The 17,378-nt window shown below is 43.0% G+C and overlaps 1 gene segment (V, D, J or C); it reads right to left on the bottom strand.

The window, feature by feature from the left end:
* Window positions 1-13,751: 13,751 nt before the first annotated feature.
* On the bottom strand, window positions 13,752-15,337 carry LOC114459732 (T cell receptor alpha variable 38-2/delta variable 8-like). The segment is given in 4 exon segments: window positions 13,752-13,907; window positions 14,015-14,178; window positions 14,805-15,155; window positions 15,295-15,337. Coding segments are annotated over 3 exon segments (405 nt in total).
* Window positions 15,338-17,378: the final 2,041 nt, after the last annotated feature.

Raw genomic sequence — 17,378 nt, 5'->3', positions numbered from 1 at the left:
TGAGAGCGCAAGGCATTATGGGTAAATTGGTTCTCGAGTTTTGTTTATGGCTGTACGGTCATCATGTGTATCAAATATGAAGCAGTTTGAACTTTGCATTCTAGAGTTATAAGCTTTTTCCTAGAACGGCGTCCTGTAAATGCTAACCGTGTACATGACCTTAAATGACACCGGTCGAAAACACAAGGCATGATGGGAAATGTTTCAAAGCAGTCATGACCAAGCTAGGGCACATGTCCTTTGTGTGAAATTTGAAGCTGATCGTAGTTTGTGTGTCAGAGTTATGGAGATTTGGATTTTTTTGCGTGCTAACGAAAATTAGCATTGCATTTTTGTGGCGGCGCCACGACCAAACCGTGACAGATACGCAAATTCTTTCGATAACTTTTCATCTTCAATGGGTCCTATGTGGTGTTGCCAAGTTTTAAGCGAATCGGATGAATCCCCTCAGACTAGATAGCGCAGATGCGTTATGCGTATTATGTCCATGAACATTCACAGTGACAGGTTGATCCAGGGTTGTTATGTTTAGTTCCAGGTTATTTCACAGTAACAGAAACAGGTCTGACACTCTATGACTGTTTAGTGTTGATCACAGTGACAGCCTGGGGGAAGAAACTGTTTTTATGGTGGGTAGTTTTGGCGTACAGTGATCTGTAGCGTCTGCCGGAGGGGAGGAGTTTAAACAGATTGTGTGCAGGGTGGGAGGGGTCTGCAGTGATGCTACCTGCCCGTTTCCTGACCCTGGACAGGTATAAGTCTTGGATGGAGGGCAGATCAACATCAATGATCTTTTCTACAGTCCTGATTATCCTTTGTAGTCTGTGTCTGTCTAGTTTGGTTGTAGATCCAAACCAGACAGTGATGGAGGTGCACAGAACAGACTGAATGATGGAGGTGTAGAACATGATCAGCAGCTCCTGGGGCAGGTTGAACTTCCTCAGCTGACACAGGAAGTACATCCTCTGCTGTGCCTTTTTCCTGGTTGTGTCTATGTGGGAGGTCCACTTCAGGTCCTGTGAGATTGTGGATCCCAGGAACCTGAAGGAGTCCACGGTAGCCACTTTGCTATTCAGAATGGTAAGGGGGGTGAGTGGGGGGGGGGATTTCTCCTGAAGTCCACTGTCATCTCCACAGTCTTGAGTGGGTTCAGTTCCAGATGGTTCTGACTGCACCAGAGATCCAGCTGTTCCACCTCCATCTGAAGGCAGACTCGTCCCCATCCCTGATGAGACCGATGACGGTGGTGTCGTCTGCAAACTTTAGGAGTTTCACAGAGGGGTCCCCTGAGGTGCAGTCATTGGTGTAGAGGGAGAATAGAAGTGGGGAGAGAACACACCCCTGAGGGGCGCCAGTGCTGAGTGACCGGGTGCTGGATGTGATGCTTCCCAGTAAGGATGTAACGATTAATCGTAAGGCAGTTAAAAATCGATTCATAGGTATCAAGGTTCACATCGATGCTGTGAAAATTGAATCGCAGTACTTTTTTTTTTTACCAGCAGAGGGCGCTATCCAGAAGTCATTGCGGCAGGCGAAATCTTTCAATACTTTCTTTCTGTCTGCCTTCTACTCTTAAACATGTTCATAAATGATCCCTTACCCCTTTAGCACCAAAAGAATATCTGTAATATTAAGTGAATATCTGTAAAAGTCACGTTTTTCAATTAACCCTGTCTGCTAGCATAGCATCTCTTCTTCACTGCACTAAGCTGCATGCCAACCGACCACTGGGTTACCAGCGCCCTCTGATGGTTCAAACAAATATCTGACACAAATACAGTGCAGACTGTTTTTTTTTTTTAAGGTCCAATTGTTAAGTCACAAAATATATTTTCAGTTGCACTTTTAAAAAGAAAAATAACTATTATGCAGTTTTGTATTGTTTACTATGGAACCAGAATTTAAATGAATAGGCTTCTTCATTTGTATTATTCCTTTATTTATTTCATTCAAGATTTATTTTTAGTTAAATTGCATTGTTTGAATAGTTCATCAAGGGATTCTTTTGACAATGAAAAATAAAAGGAAAATAGTACAGTATTTTCTAGTTTTTTTTCCCCCAAAAAATAAAGGAATATTTTTCAGTCATTTAAGTACAGTCCCATTTTGTAAAATGAATCGTGAGAGAATCGTATCGTGAACCCAGTATCGTGAATCGAATCGTATCGGGAGTTGAGTGAATCGTTACATCCCTACTTCCCAGCCTTACTTGCTGCTTCCTGTCAGTCAGGAAGTTGGTGATCCACTGACACCAACTTGAGCTGGGTGAGTTTCTGGTGAAGGATGTCCGGGATGATGGTGTTGAACCCAGAGCTGAAATCCACAAACAGGATCCTAGCGTAGGTCCCTGGGGAGTCGAGGTGATGCAGGATGTAGTTCAGTCCCGTGTTGACTGCATCCTCGACAGACCTGTTTGCCCGATAGGCAAACTGCAGGGGGTCCAGGGAAAATGTTGCTACATGTTCCACCCACGTGTTTGAGTAAGCTACAACATCACCAACGTATGCTTCACAGTTGTTGACTTCGGCCAAAACTCTGTTCATTAAGCGCTGAAAAGTAGCGTGAGCATTCCTTAACCTGAATGACATCACAGTGTATTGTAGAAACCAATCAGGGGTGACAAAGACAGAGATCTCTGAAACACGGGGAGTTAATGGAACCTGCCAGTAACCTTTTAACAGGTCCAACTTTGTGACATATCTGGTAGAACCAACCTTTTTTTTTTTTTTCTTTTCAAGTGATGCGATGTGAAATTGTGGTTGTGTATATTGTGCTTATTGTTGAGTTATCAAGCCAGTTTGGTGACCAGTGTGCGGCTTAGGAATAATGGTGGTGGCTGTGAACAGAGGAAGAAGTGAGTGGAAATTCCATAAAACAGGTATTTGGGAACAACGTGTCTATGGTTGAGCCCAGTATGAGTGTTATCCCACAGCCCAAGGCCAGTGCATCCATGACAAATGTATTTCCAAGAACCGCCACTGCAAAACCCACGAGCCGCCCCCGGGCCCGAAGAAGCAGTCAGGCCAGCAGCAAGAGCGGGCAATCTAGGGGCCCCCGGCGACCACCCCACGGCCAAGCAGCCCCCCGAACGCCCCCAAGATCCCAAGCCGAGAGGCAGCCATCACCCCCCCATACACACCCGAGAAAGCCCCAAGGAGCCAAGGACCCAGCGCACCACACCACCAATCCACTGGCCCGGCCAGCCAGCCAAGCACCCCGGGCCCCAGGAGCACCCCCCGGGACCAGGACCCCCCAAGGGCAAGCCCCCCGGGACGCACCCCCCACCCCCACCCAGGACCCAGCCACAGCCCAGCAGGACCGCACAGCCCCGGACAGCCCAAGGCCAGCAGCCCAGGGCCCGCCTCCCCCCGGACAGCGCCAGCCACGGAGCAGCGCCCCCCACCGGCCCGCGAGCAACCGGCGATCCCCACCGCGGGGACGGAGGCACCCCAATGGCACACATCAAGTGCGGAACAGCAGCCCCCAGCCAAAGATGCCCCGGACCCACCCACCAGTCCGCAGATGGCAGGACAGACCCACCAGGCGGCCGACAGCAACCTCCACCACCGGAACAGCTAGCGCCGCCCCCAGTAAACAGCATCGCCCCGAGGCGCCAAGCAACCCCGCCCCAACCCCGGCGAGGACACCAGCACACCCCCAGCACACCCACCCCCCAAACCAGCGAGGCAGGCCGCCCCGGGTCCGTACACCGCGGGGCCTGCCCCCAAGGCCACCAGGAGACGAAACAAGCACCAAGCCACACCCAAGGGGAGCAAGCGCCCCCGCGCCCCACCAGGCCGACACCGCCCGGAAAGACCCCGCAAGGAGAGACCCCAGCAAAGCCCCCCCCGAGACCCACCGCCACGCCCGACCGCACCATCCTGATGTATTTTTACTCTATGCAGTGGCCCAGCCACCAACAGAGGGGCCAGGCCCCCACCGGAGAGGCCCAAATATGTGAACCATGTGTTATGTTATGTGTGAGTGTGTGTGTTTAGTGAATGTATGGGGTGTAATTAAAAAAAGGGGGATAGAGGGGAGCGGTGCTCCCCATCCTGCCTCTGTGGATATATGTGTATGTGGTGTAATAGGCCGGAGGGTGTAAGTGAAGATACACCCTCCGGGGGGTGGCATGTTGAGGTGTGATTAAAATTGGAGGGATTAAAGGGTAACTAGAGGTGGGAGTGCCGCCCCCACGCCACTACATAGTGACACAGGTGGCGGCCCCCTCCACCCCCAGTCCCACCATCCAGCCCCCCAAGGGTTGGGTATGGGTGTGTGGTGCATTTTGTGAATGGGCCAGACCAGCTGGGAGTGAGGTGAAGTGTACATGTAGGAGGCCTGTCCGGTGTGAGCTGGGCCCGTCCGCATGGCGGGCCACGCGAGATGGTTGATGGTGCAGACGGGCAAGCGGCACTGTGGGCCCCGGAGCAGCAAAGCCGGAGACCCCCCCCACGGCACCCCCCAGACCGCGATGGTCCCGCGGAGCACGGTGGCACCCCCCACCCCCGGGCGCAGCCAGGCACCAACCCCATCCCCCGGCGCCCCAGGGGGCGACCCCCGCCGCCAAGGAGAGCGGCCGAGCAGGGGGGAGGCCCGTGCCCGCACCAGGGCCAGCACAGGCCCACCCGGCGCCACGATACGACACCCTCCACCGGAAGGGGGCCCCGGCCCCCCCGACAAAAGAGGACACCATCTACCGCCAAGCAGGGCCACCCCGCCAGCCACGGACCGGCAAGCCCGAGTACCGAAGCACCCCCAGCCCGGTACCACCATCCCACACCAACGGCGCCAGTAGAGCCCCCCCCCCACGGAGGGGACCAACCTGATCTATGCAATCCTCCATCCAGGGTAACGGGTAGGAGTCGGGCTTTGTGACGGCGTTTACTTTCCAATAGTCATTACAGGAACGAGCAGTGTTGTCAGGTTTGGGAACTAACACACATGGGGAGCTCGATGCACTTATGCTTGGGACAGCTAACCCATGCTACATTAGATAATTCACCTCACTTTAAATCAAAGCTGGTTTAGTGGGATTGACCCTATAAGCATGTTGTTTGATTAACAGATGACCCTGAACATCAATGAGACTAAAAAACTGAAGTCTGACGAGGATGATCAGAGAAAAGTGTTAAATTATCCTCAGTTTAATGATGTCAGCTCTTGTAGATTTGTTTAAATAAGATTAAAAAAAAGACTCTAAGTCACTCAACACCTCTGAGTTTTGAGTTTATAATCCACAGATCACACATCAAAAGAACTGTTTAAATATGTTTTAAATTAAATTACATTTCTTTTCAACTTTAAATTGTCTTTTTTTAGTAATTCTTCTGTGTTTTGCAGAGAATGGTTTATTAAAAGTTGATGAACAGTGTGTGAACTGTATGAAGGTGTGTGTTGGATGTGTCAGTGTGAGTGAGCAGCTGTCAGGTTGTTGTACAGGGATTGTGTGTTTGCTGTCACTGTGGGCCTCACAGCACAGTAATACACAGCAGAGTGTGACAGTGCAGCAGAGGAGATGATCATTTGGAGTTGGTTTGTCTTCACATTGATCTTCAGTCCATCAACAGCAGCTTTACCCACAAAACCTGATCCTGTGTGATAAATAAGAAATTCTGGTGCTTTTCCAGGATCTTGTTTGTACCAGAAAAAATAATCTCCAGGTGATATTTTGTTGTAATTGTAGGACAGAGTCAGTGTGTCTCCTGTTAAAGTGTTCACTTCAGTGCTGACTGCTTTGAGTTCTTCACACATGATTTCTACAGGAACAGAGAAAACTCTTTAAGTTGGTATGTTTCACTTTAAGGCCTTTGCTAACTTTGAAGCAGCAATAATGAGCAGATGTGCAGAGATGAACTGGACTTACCCGTGAATATGTGGAGAAGCAGTAGTGAGACTAAAACCATCATGTCCCAAACAAACAAGCTGAGCAGTGCTCAAACTAAACTGTTGGAAACTCTGACTTCTTTCTCATGCTGACAACCAGCTTCTGTCCTTTTGTACAGGAAGTCCCTCCTCCTCATGATGTCACTTTAACATGTGAAACCAACAGGAAAGGAAGTGGTTGGAGAATGTGTGTCAGGGATTTCAATGGGAATGGAACAATTCACTCCTTTGAGAAAAAGCCTATGAAACTATCAAACATTTGAACTGATGAATCTAACAAGAAGAAACATGGAGAAGAAACCATAAAGAATAGAAACAAAGACTTGAAAAAGAAAATTACAATAGTTTAATTGGATGAATACCTTTTGAGATATGGACAATTTAGTGAGGGGGCTATGTATTAATTTTTGAGCATCCTTATTTATGGGCGACCGTGGCTCAGGTGGTAGAGGGTCGTCTTCTGATCGAGAGGTTGGGGGTTCGATCCCAGTACCTGACTATGTGTCGAAGTGTCTTTGGGCAAGACTCTGAACCCTAAGTTGCTCCCAGTGGTCAACTAGTGCCTTGCATGGCAGTTCTGTCCCACTGGTGTGTGAATGTGAGAGTGATTGGGTGAATGAGCTGATATGTAAAGCGCTTTGAGACTGCTTCAGTGTGGTTATAAAGCGCTACATAAAATCAAGTCCATTTTACCATTATTTATTTATTTTCCATTTTCAGCTTCCAATATCTGAGAACTACATCATATATGAAACTGATATTTGTTATAGTAATACGGCTCCACCTACTCTCACATAATATTCAAAAAGCTCTGCTATACATCCTATTTGGTGGAAATGCCAAACCCTCAACCCCATGAGCCAAAATATTTCCAGAATATCAAGCATCGTCAGGTTTCCTACCAGACATATTTGGAGATAGAGGGATCCTGCAGTCCAAAATGGAGCAGAATTTCTCAGTAATTAAAGACCAAAATAGTTGTACTGGGGAGCAAAACCATAAGGCATGTAAATAAGAATCAGCTGTTCTCTGGGTGCACTGAGAAGAGATGTCTGTTGGAGAAAAACCCATTTTATGCATTTTCTGTTGGGTAATGTGAGTTCTGTGGAGAACTTTGTATTGAATAAGTTGAAGGTTTGTGTTTTTTGTCTTCTCAAAAGTATTACAACAAATTTATGTCGAGAAATTGTTGTTGTTGATTGAAAGTTCAACCTCCCATTTAGTGACTGGTTAGTGAATAGAGTTAGTGTTTGAGAGAGACCTATACATTTTTGAAAGGTTTTTTTTACATTTTTTTAATAAACATCACCAGTTCTGGAGGTTGGAAGGTAATTGGATCTACTGGAGTGTTTTTCTTAATTGTCTCTGTTACTTGTACGCACAGTAGAATATTACTTTTATTTATGTTATATGTTTGAATTAGATTGTTATATGTCCTGAGTCTGTCATCTTGGAAGAGTTCTTGGAGATGAGTAATATTAATTATTATTAATATTACATGAATATTTGCTGATGTGCCATCCAGGATTGAGTTATAGTGTCCTGGATCATTTAAAGAGTTATTAATACCTTGTCCTTCAGGGTGTGAATTCTTCTTAAACTATATATTTTTCTACAGCAAATCAGAATTCCTATATGAACCACAGACAAATAGTTAAGTTTAAACATTTATAAATCAAACAAGTTGAATGTATTTATACTTACACTAAAAAGCGCGACGCACACTAACCTATGTATAAATGCTCAATTTCATAAAAATAAAAAGAGGAATCTTAGTGGAAGTGTTACGACCCTGCTGTTGGCCCAGCTCCTGTGTGGGAGGAAAATGCAAAAAGACTGTGACAGCACTCGTCTGCGATTGGTGGCTTCCTCTTCTCGTATGCAAATCCTCCTGTGCTGCTCCTTCAACAGGATTGGTCTTCTTCTTCCTCCACCTGCACAGGGAGCTAATCAGCAATCACTCCTCATCAGTCTCCACAGCTAAAAGGATTGCTGGAACATTGGCTTGGGGGGGAGTTTGACTAGCAGGTTGTCCCACTTCGACTCTTCCTGTGATTTGCTTTTTTTGCTAGCCATTAGATTAGATTAGAAGACTGTGTTGGATTCAGTTCTGTTGTGTTTTAGAATTACTAGGTTGTTGCATTGTAGGATTCAATTAGGTTCTGTGTTGTTTGTTAGCTGTACAAGTTTGTCCTTGCTCCCTTTATTAACCTCCCTCTTTGTAGGTGACGCTTTAAGTTTGTCTTTGCTCCCTTTGTTACAACTGTATAATAAATTGTCTTGGTTTACATCGGTGTTATGTTACTACTTCGCTCCTCACTGTGACATTAAACTAAATTAAGTTTTTTTTGTCTATTGTTATTTTTAATCATTTTTATAGTTTGTAGATTTATGACAGTTTCTTTCTCTCTTTTGAAGGTACATATAACAATCCAGGATGGACAAATCTTGCCAGAATTGGGACAAAGCAGGACATGCTTCAAACTGGTTCATTGTCCATTTTGCAGCTCAACTTTGTTTCAGCCAACAAAGCTGAACAAATGTAGGAAACACCTGGAGTCACACTTTAACAGAGCTGGTAATTATTAAGGTAAAGTCTGAACACATTCTCCTAGGACATGGTTTGTTTCACGTCCTTCTTGTGTTGGTCGTTCTTGTCTTCTTACCTGATAGATTTCTGTACTTTGACATCTGGGTTTTTCTCAGATCCTGACAAAAGGGTTTTAGAAAATCATACATGATCCAGCTTTTTCATTCATTTAAGTTTAAAAAATATCAGTGAAGGCCAGGACATGTTGTCACACCTTTCAGACTCTTTTTATATATCGTGGGATCAGTGCATCATATTTTTAAAAACAGCAAATCAAATGAACGAACAATGATTCAGGAAAATCTACCAGCAAAGACTGACTATAATAATTAAATTCAAGAGCTTCACAACCACTACCACTGCTTGTACTGCAGCTCAACATTAGTTAGGAAACCAGACTTTTTCAAGAGGGTCCAGCTGCAGAACCTCCACACTCAGAACCTCCACACTCAGAACCTCCACACTCAGAACCTCCACACTCAGCTCCGGAAGTGACATCAGGAAATGAAAAAACCAAACAAAATCAAACCGATAGCATAGCCATGTTGGGTAACATCAACAACATATAAATTGATCAGCATTTCGTGAATGATTTCCTCAAGAAACACAATGGTTTCATTTGTGCTGCAGTCCTATCACAACCTCTTTGTTTAAACCTTAAGATGAAGATAAATGTAGGATAAATTCAATGTTTAAAGATTCACAGCATTATTAATACCTTCAAACTTTAAGTACAACACATGAAGGTGAAATATTTCATTAAGTTTTATGATAACTGTGTCACAGTTATGTATAGTATCAATATATATGTAAATATATTATTTTTTGTGATTAAAGTAATTATTACAGTCCAGAGCTAATTGTTTTATGAAACAATATCAAAACGTTACATTAGACAATTTGTGTTAATGTTTTACGTTTTCTGTAATTTTAAAAAAAATTGCAATTTTAAGGTTTTACTAGGATGGTGTCTCATGTGCTCATAATTTATGCACAATTGCATTAACATTACACTAGAAATAATTAACCATATGCAGAATCACATGACTTGATAATCACAGCTTATAGCTCAGATCTGGTAACAGTAGACATCAAGGAACATAGTTATTGATATATATATATATCACAAATCTAATATTAATGACATCAGTAAAATATACACAAATGTACATTGTGTTACAGTTGTGAATAGGCATATTATTATTAACCTATTAAGTATACAATGCCAGATACAAATACATTTACATTAGAACCACTAAAACGAAGAGTTACGTAGGTAACTACGGTTCTATGAATCCCGGATGACCGCCAGAGGCGGTGCATAAAGCACTGGATGATCATCCTTGCGCATACGCAGGTCGAGAATTAAATGACAACAAAGTCACATGTGACCTCCCGGTGGCTCACGCGAGGCTATATAGTCATGTGACACTGGAAGCTCAGTCCCTCAAAACTTCTCGCAAGCAGGTGATTCTGAGGGACTGGACGCTTTGGCGGTCATCTGGGATTCATAGAACCGTAGTTACCTACGTAACTCTTCGTTCTATTTCATCCCTTCTGACCGCCAGAGGTGGTGCATAAAGCACTGGATGACCCATATCAACAAAGTCCCGAGTATTTCGAGAAAAAGCTGATAATAGAATCAGCCTACCTTATGACGCAGATGAATGCTGCCGAAGGACTCCCTCCAGTGGGTGAGACACCGCCACGTTCACCCTGTAGAACTTTGAGAAAGTTGATGCAGACGTTCATGAAGCTGCTTCACAAATGACGTCCAGGGGAACACCGGTCAATGCCGCCCATGAGGTGGTCATACCACGAGTCGAGTGGCACCTCACACTATCCGGTAGAGAATGCCCCCGTGAGAGATAAGCCCGTTCGATTACGTCTACAACCCAATGGGAAAGGCGTTGTTTCGACAGGGTCCGACCCAAGCGCGGACCGGCATAGCAGACAAACAAGTTCTCGGTTTTGCGTATTCCCGCTGTGGCACGTATGTATAATTCAAGAGCACGAACAGGACACAGAGACACAGAGGTTCGGGCGAAGCTGTAGACCCAAAGCGCGCCAGCTGGAGTGGGCGCACAGTGGTAGTAGTAGTAAGTACCTTGGGGAGAAAAGAGGCATTAGGCCATAGTGTCACTCCGGAGCCGTCAGCGTTCCACCTACAACATGTCTCATGAATTGACATGGCCTGCAGCTCCCCAATGCGCTTACCTGAGGCCATAGCCAATAGAAATGCTGTTTTTAACGACAGCCACTTCAAATCAACCTGGTCCAAGGGCTCGAATGGAGGGACCCGCAGGGACTTCAGGACTAGGGACAGGTCCCATGATGGAGCCACCGGTCGAGTGGAAAGACGGAGGCGACGGGTACCCTTCAAAAAAGCTGACACCGTAGTGTCTCTGCCAACTAAACGGCCCTGAAAACCATGATGCAAGCAAGAAATTGCGGCAACATACACCCTAAGGGTCGACGGTGAGTGACCCTGGTTGAAGAGGTCCTGTAAAAACTCCAATACGGACAGCAGCGGGCATTGGACAGAGTCAAGACCCCTGCTCCGACTCCACCTATCAAAGAACCTCCATCTTCTGGTATACAGCCGACGTGTGGATGGTGCCCGGGCACTGGCAATAGTACGGCCTATATCGCCACTGTCCTCAGAGAACGAGACCCCTGGCCCTGCAGCAGCCACACCCATAACCGGAGAATATCGGGATTGGGGTGCAAGCTCTTCCCCCCGTACTGGGACAGGAGGTCCCTCCGGGACGGCAGGCGCCTCGGCAAGCTGCAGCAGAGCCTGCGCAGCAGCGGAAACAGGTCCTGGCTGGCCAAAATGGGGCTATCAGTATCAATTGATGCCCCTCGTGAGAGACACGGAGTAGCGTAGGAAAGATCAGGGGAAACGGTGGAAATGTGTACAGCAGAGATCTGGGCCTATCGTGTGCCAGTGCATCCAGGCCCAGGGGAGACGTGTCGTTCGCAAGACTGAACCATTGGGGGCAATGCGTGGATTCTTTGGATGCAAACAGGTCTACTGTTGCCTTGCCGAAGGTCTGCCAAACCCGTTCCACCACTTCCGGGTGAAGTATCCAGTCTCCCGCCTGTGGCCATTTGGTGAAGTAAATGGTAAATGGTAAATGGACTTGATTTATATAGCGCTTTATCACCACTGTAACAGTCTCAAAGCACTTTACACATCAGCTCATTCACCCATTCTCTCTCACATTCACACACCAGTGGTACAGGACTGCCATGCAAGGTGCTAGTCGACCACTGGGAGCAACTTAGGGTTCAGTGTCTTGCCCAAGGACACTTCGACACATCGTCAGGTACTGGGATCGAACCCCCAACCTCTCGATCAGAAGACGACCCACTACCACCTGAGCCACGGTCGCCCATCTGCACATCACCGTCATCGAGGATCTCTGCAAAACTGACCGTGATCACAAGCCAGAGGTGAGGGACGGAGGGCCTATTACAGAGGTGGTGAGGGATACATTGATGGAAAACGTATTTCCTAAATATCTGATGTTTGAGGTTCAGATGACAACAAAAAACTAATTCATAAAGGTTTTATTTAGTTCCAACATTTATAAAGTTGTGGATGGTTCATCATTACAGAATTTGACAGGACGTTACATTTTACCGTAAATCGTTTATTCCATAGGTTCTATACTCGTCTCTTTTCCAGTTGTAGTTAAGTTGTTGTTTTCTGATGAATGTTCCTTTTTGTTGTATGTCACTCAATGTCAGGGGCTTAAGAGACGTTGTCAAAAGAAAAGCAAACTTTCTTTTTTGTAAGAGGAAAAAAGCTGATTTTATTTTCTTACAAGAAACTCATTCAATATCAACAGACGAGACATTTTGTAAAAACCAATGGGGTGACAAAATAATATTCAACCATGGCTCTAATAAATCTGCCAGCTTAGCATTTCTCTTTTAAATTCTCCTGGAAAAGTCATAACTTCAAACTTTAGTAACACTGGACATTGGCTTATTACTGTGGTTAATATCAATGATCTCCATCATTTCCTGGTTAATGTCTATGGTTTCAATAACTTGCTCCAAAATGAAAAGTTAATTGGGGATCTTCAAATTAAATTTCCTTCAGCAAATATAATTATGGGGGGATTATAATATGGTTGATAACGAACGCCTCGATAGATTTCCCTCAAAAGTTCATCAAAAAAACTCTTCTAATCCTGTTATTGCTAATTTATGGAGCAATTTAAACTTAATAAATCCCTGGAGCTTCAATTTTCTAGAAAACAAACAGTATACTTGGCATAAACCCAACAGATCCATTCCATCAAGATTAGATTTCTGGTTCATTTCTTGCTCTATGTTATCATGTGTGTCTGAATGTAGCATCTCAGCAGCTCCTCTCACAGACCATTGTGAAATTAAACTGACACTCAAACCTACAAACTTTAATCCCAGAAACAGAAACTATTGGAAATTCAATGTGAATTTATTGAATTATCAGACTTTTTGTGATAGAATTAGAACTTTTATATCAGAAGTTATGAAAAATGACTCAGTAGAATCTTACGTTTCTCGTTGGGAATTGTTGAAGTTCAAAATAAGGGAATTTTCAAAATAAGGGAATTTTCAAAATAAGGGAATTTTCTATTACTTATGGGAAAATAAAATAAGTGAAGTCAACCTAAAGAAAGAAATTAATAATACATGTAATAAAGCGGCACCTTTGGAAGCAGACATACCAAATTTAAAAATTTTGCAAAACAAGCTTGATGAAATATATCTTCACAAAGCTCAAGGAGCCTTTATTAGATCTAGAGATAAATAGATGGAGGAAGGAGAGAAAAGTACTTCATACTTCTGTCAACTAGAGAATAAATGTATATAATCTGTACCTTTTCTCAATAAAAAAAGAACTGTTTAAATATGTTTTATTTAAAACAAAATGCAAATAATTTAAGAACAAAATTTAATTAAATTCTTTCCAACTTTAAATTGTCTTTTTTTAGTAATTATTCTGTGTTTTGCAGAGAATGGTTTATTAAAAGTTGATGAACAGTGTGTGAACTGTATGAAGGTGTGTGTTGGATGTGTCAGTGTGAGTGAGCAGCTGTCAGGTTGTTGTACAGGGATTGTGTGTTTGCTGTCACTGTGGGCCTCACAGCACAGTAATACACAGCAGAGTGTGACAGTGCAGCAGAGGAGATGATCATTTGGAGTTGGTTTGTCTTCACATTGATCTTCAGTCCATCAACAGCAGCTTTAATCACAACTCCTGATCCTGTGTGAGAAATAAGAAATTCTGGTGCTTTTCCAGGATCTTGTTTGTACCAGTAAAAATAATCTCCAGGTGATATTTTGTTGTAATTGTAGGACAGAGTCAGTGTGTCTCCTGTTAAAGTGTTCACTTCAGTGCTGACTGCTTTGAGTTCTTCACACATGATTTCTACAGGAACAGAGAAAACTCTTTAAGTTGGTATGTTTCACTTTAAGGCCTTTGCTAACTTTGAAGCAGCAATAATGAGCAGATGTGCAGAGATGAACTGGACTTACCCGTGAATATGTGGAGAAGCAGTAGTGAGACTAAAACCATCATGTCCCAAACAAACAAGCTGAGCAGTGCTCAAACTAAACTGTTGGAAACTCTGACTTCTTTCTCATGCTGACAACCAGCTTCTGTCCTTTTGTACAGGAAGTCCCTCCTCCTCATGATGTCACTTTAACATGTGAAACCAACAGGAAAGTGTTATGGCAATTATTACGTTAATCATCATATCATCAAATGTGTTCATGTGTACAATTTGTCATGTGTTTATACACAATCACTGCATTATATTGTTGTACTTTTGAACAGAGACGTTGGTCCTTTGCTGAGTCATGTTAGATTAGATTACCCACAGTACAGACAGATTGTGCTGTATTCACAGTGCCAGCAACAAACAGTCTCTGCTCAAGGTCTCATACCAAAAACTCTGATAAGCAGAGCTCTGTAACAGTGCCTACGTATAATAAGATGTGATTCTTGTTTTATGCCTTTCACATGGTTTAGATGGACAAAGGTAGACTCACACACACACACACACACACACACACACACACACACACACACACACACACACACACTGTTATTTTAAACGCCGTTATTCCAAACACTGTCTACGACTGAATCACACCAGTACTGATATTTCAGCACAACATCTAGTGTGATTTTGCTTAAATGTACAAAACAAGAAGGAACAAAGTGAATGTAAACCTACATTTTCTTTTAATGGATGTTATTGTTCATACATGCTGTATGCATACATACATACATACATACATACATACATACATACATACATACATATGCTCCAAAGCTTTTTGTCCAGACGTTGGTGGTTTCCTGTCACTGTGGGCCTCAGAGCACAGTAGTACACAGCAGAGTCACACACATGAAGATCCTGAATCATCAGAGGAACAGAGCTGTCTTTGAGCTCAGCATCAAATCTGTCCTTCACAAACTCTGGAGAATTATCTGCTGAATGAAGTGAACGTGTCAGAATAAACTTTGGGTAACTGTTCACTTCTTGTTTGTACCAGAACAAATAAGGGTTTGAGTCAGTGGTGCTAAAAGTACACTTTAGTGTAGCAGTTTGTCCTTGAGTCAGAATAACATCTCCTGGTGGCTGTGTGACTCTCTCCTCTCCTTTACACTCTGTGGAAGAACAGAACATCCAGAAGGAGAGACCAGTCAGCTCCAAAGGAATTTAACATTGAAATCCAAAGCGTACCATGAAGAGTTCATCAATGTATTCAAATGTTTCAGAGACAAACATGTACAGTCTGTATGTTACCGAAGCAAAAAGCAGCGAGAAGAATCCACAGCCAAAGTTCCATTTGTACAAGCAGGTTTGAATGTGTGGAAGAAAGCAGCTCCTGTTCATATTCAGTAGTAGAATAGCTCTCTTTAAAGCAGCACTTCTTATCCACACAGAGGCTGAACATAGAGGAGTGGATATAGCACAGTGCTGCCCTCTAGTGGAGCTACAGAGTGCAGTGAAGCCACCCAGCAGCCAGTCACTAGACATCCATGAGACATGAAGAACATCTGAGAACATCTACATCCTCTAATGGAGGAAATCCCTGCATTGTTCTCAGGTTCTTTGGAAAACTTTCTGAGGGAACTCAGTGTGTGTGTGTGTGTGTGTGTGTGTGTGTGTGTGTGTGTGTGTGCGTGTGTGTGTGTGTGTGTGTGTGTGTGTGTGTGGACTGCAGCCCTTAAACTAAACAGAATTGAAATTAAATGTGTTAGAGCCAACGTCGACTAAAGCATGACATTTAATATTTAATAAATAAAACTCACTGTGACATTAAACTAAATAAAGTTTTTTTGTCTATTGTTATTTTTAGTCATTTTTATAGTTTGTAGATTTATGACAGTTTCTTTCTCTCTTTTGAAGGTACATATAACAATCCAGGATGGACAAATCTTGCCAGAATTGGGACAAAGCAGGACATGCTTCAAACTGGTTCATTGTCCATTTTGCAGCTCAACTTTGTTTCAGCCAACAAAGCTGAACAAATGTAGGAAACACCTGGAGTCACACTTTAACAGAGCTGGTAATTATTAAGGTAAAGTCTGAACACATTCTCCTAGGACATGGTTTGTTTCACGTCCTTCTTGTGTTGGTCGTTCTTGTCTTCTTACCTGATAGATTTCTGTACTTTGACATCTGGGTTTTTCTCAGATCCTGACAAAAGGGTTTTAGAAAATCATACATGATCCAGATTTTTCATTCATTTAAGTTTAAAAAATACTAGTGAAGGCCAGGACATGTTGTCACACCTTTCAGACTCTTTTTATATATCGTGGGATCAGTGCATCATATTTTTAAAAACAGCAAATCAAATGAACGAACAATGATTCAGGAAAATCTACCAGCAAAGACTGACTATAATAATTAAATTCAAGAGCTTCACAACCACTACCACTGCTTGTACTGCAGCTCAACTTTAGTTAGAAAACCAGACTTTTTCAAGAGGGTCCAGCTGCAGAACCTCCACACTCAGAACCTCCACACTCAGAACCTCCACACTCAGAACCTCCACACTCAGAACCTCCACACTCAGAACCTCCACACTCAGAACCTCCACACTCAGAACCTCCACACTCAGCTCCAGAAGTGACATCAGGAAATGAAAAAACCAAACAAAATCAAACCGATAGCATAGCCATGTTGGGTAACATCAACAACATATAAATTGATCAGCATTTCGTGAATGATTTCCTCAAGAAACACAATGGTTTCATTTGTGCTGCAGTCCTATCACAACCTCTTTGTTTTAACCTTAAGATGAAGATAAATGTAGGATAAATTCAATGTTTAAAGATTCACAGCATTATTAATACCTTCAAACTTTAAGTACAACACATGAAGGTCAAATATTTCATTAAGTTTTATGATAACTGTGTCACAGTTATGTATAGTATCTATATATATGTAAATATATTATTTTTTGTGATTAAAGTAATTATTACAGTCCAGAGCTAATTGTTTTATGAAACAATATCAAAACGTTATATTAGACAATTTGTGTTGATGTTTTACGTTTTCTGTAATTTTAAAAAAAATTGCAATTTTAAGGTTTTACTAGGATGGTGTCTCATGTGCTCATAATTTATGCACAATGGCATTAACATTACACTAGAAATAATTAACCATATGCAGAATCACATGACTTGATAATCACAGCTTATAGCTCAGATCTGGTAACAGTAGACATCAAGGAACATAGTTATTGATATATATATATATATATATATATATATATATATATATCATAAATCTAATATTAATGACATCAGTAAAATATACACAAATGTTCATTGTGTTACAGTTGTGAATAGGCATATTATTATTAACCTATTAAGTATACA

Source organism: Gouania willdenowi, unplaced genomic scaffold, assembly GCF_900634775.1.
Source record: "Gouania willdenowi unplaced genomic scaffold, fGouWil2.1 scaffold_33_arrow_ctg1, whole genome shotgun sequence".
NCBI classification, from domain to species: domain Eukaryota; kingdom Metazoa; phylum Chordata; class Actinopteri; order Blenniiformes; family Gobiesocidae; genus Gouania; species Gouania willdenowi.
Note: the sequence above shows the minus strand (reverse complement) of the source record. Positions and strands in the feature narration are given on the sequence as shown.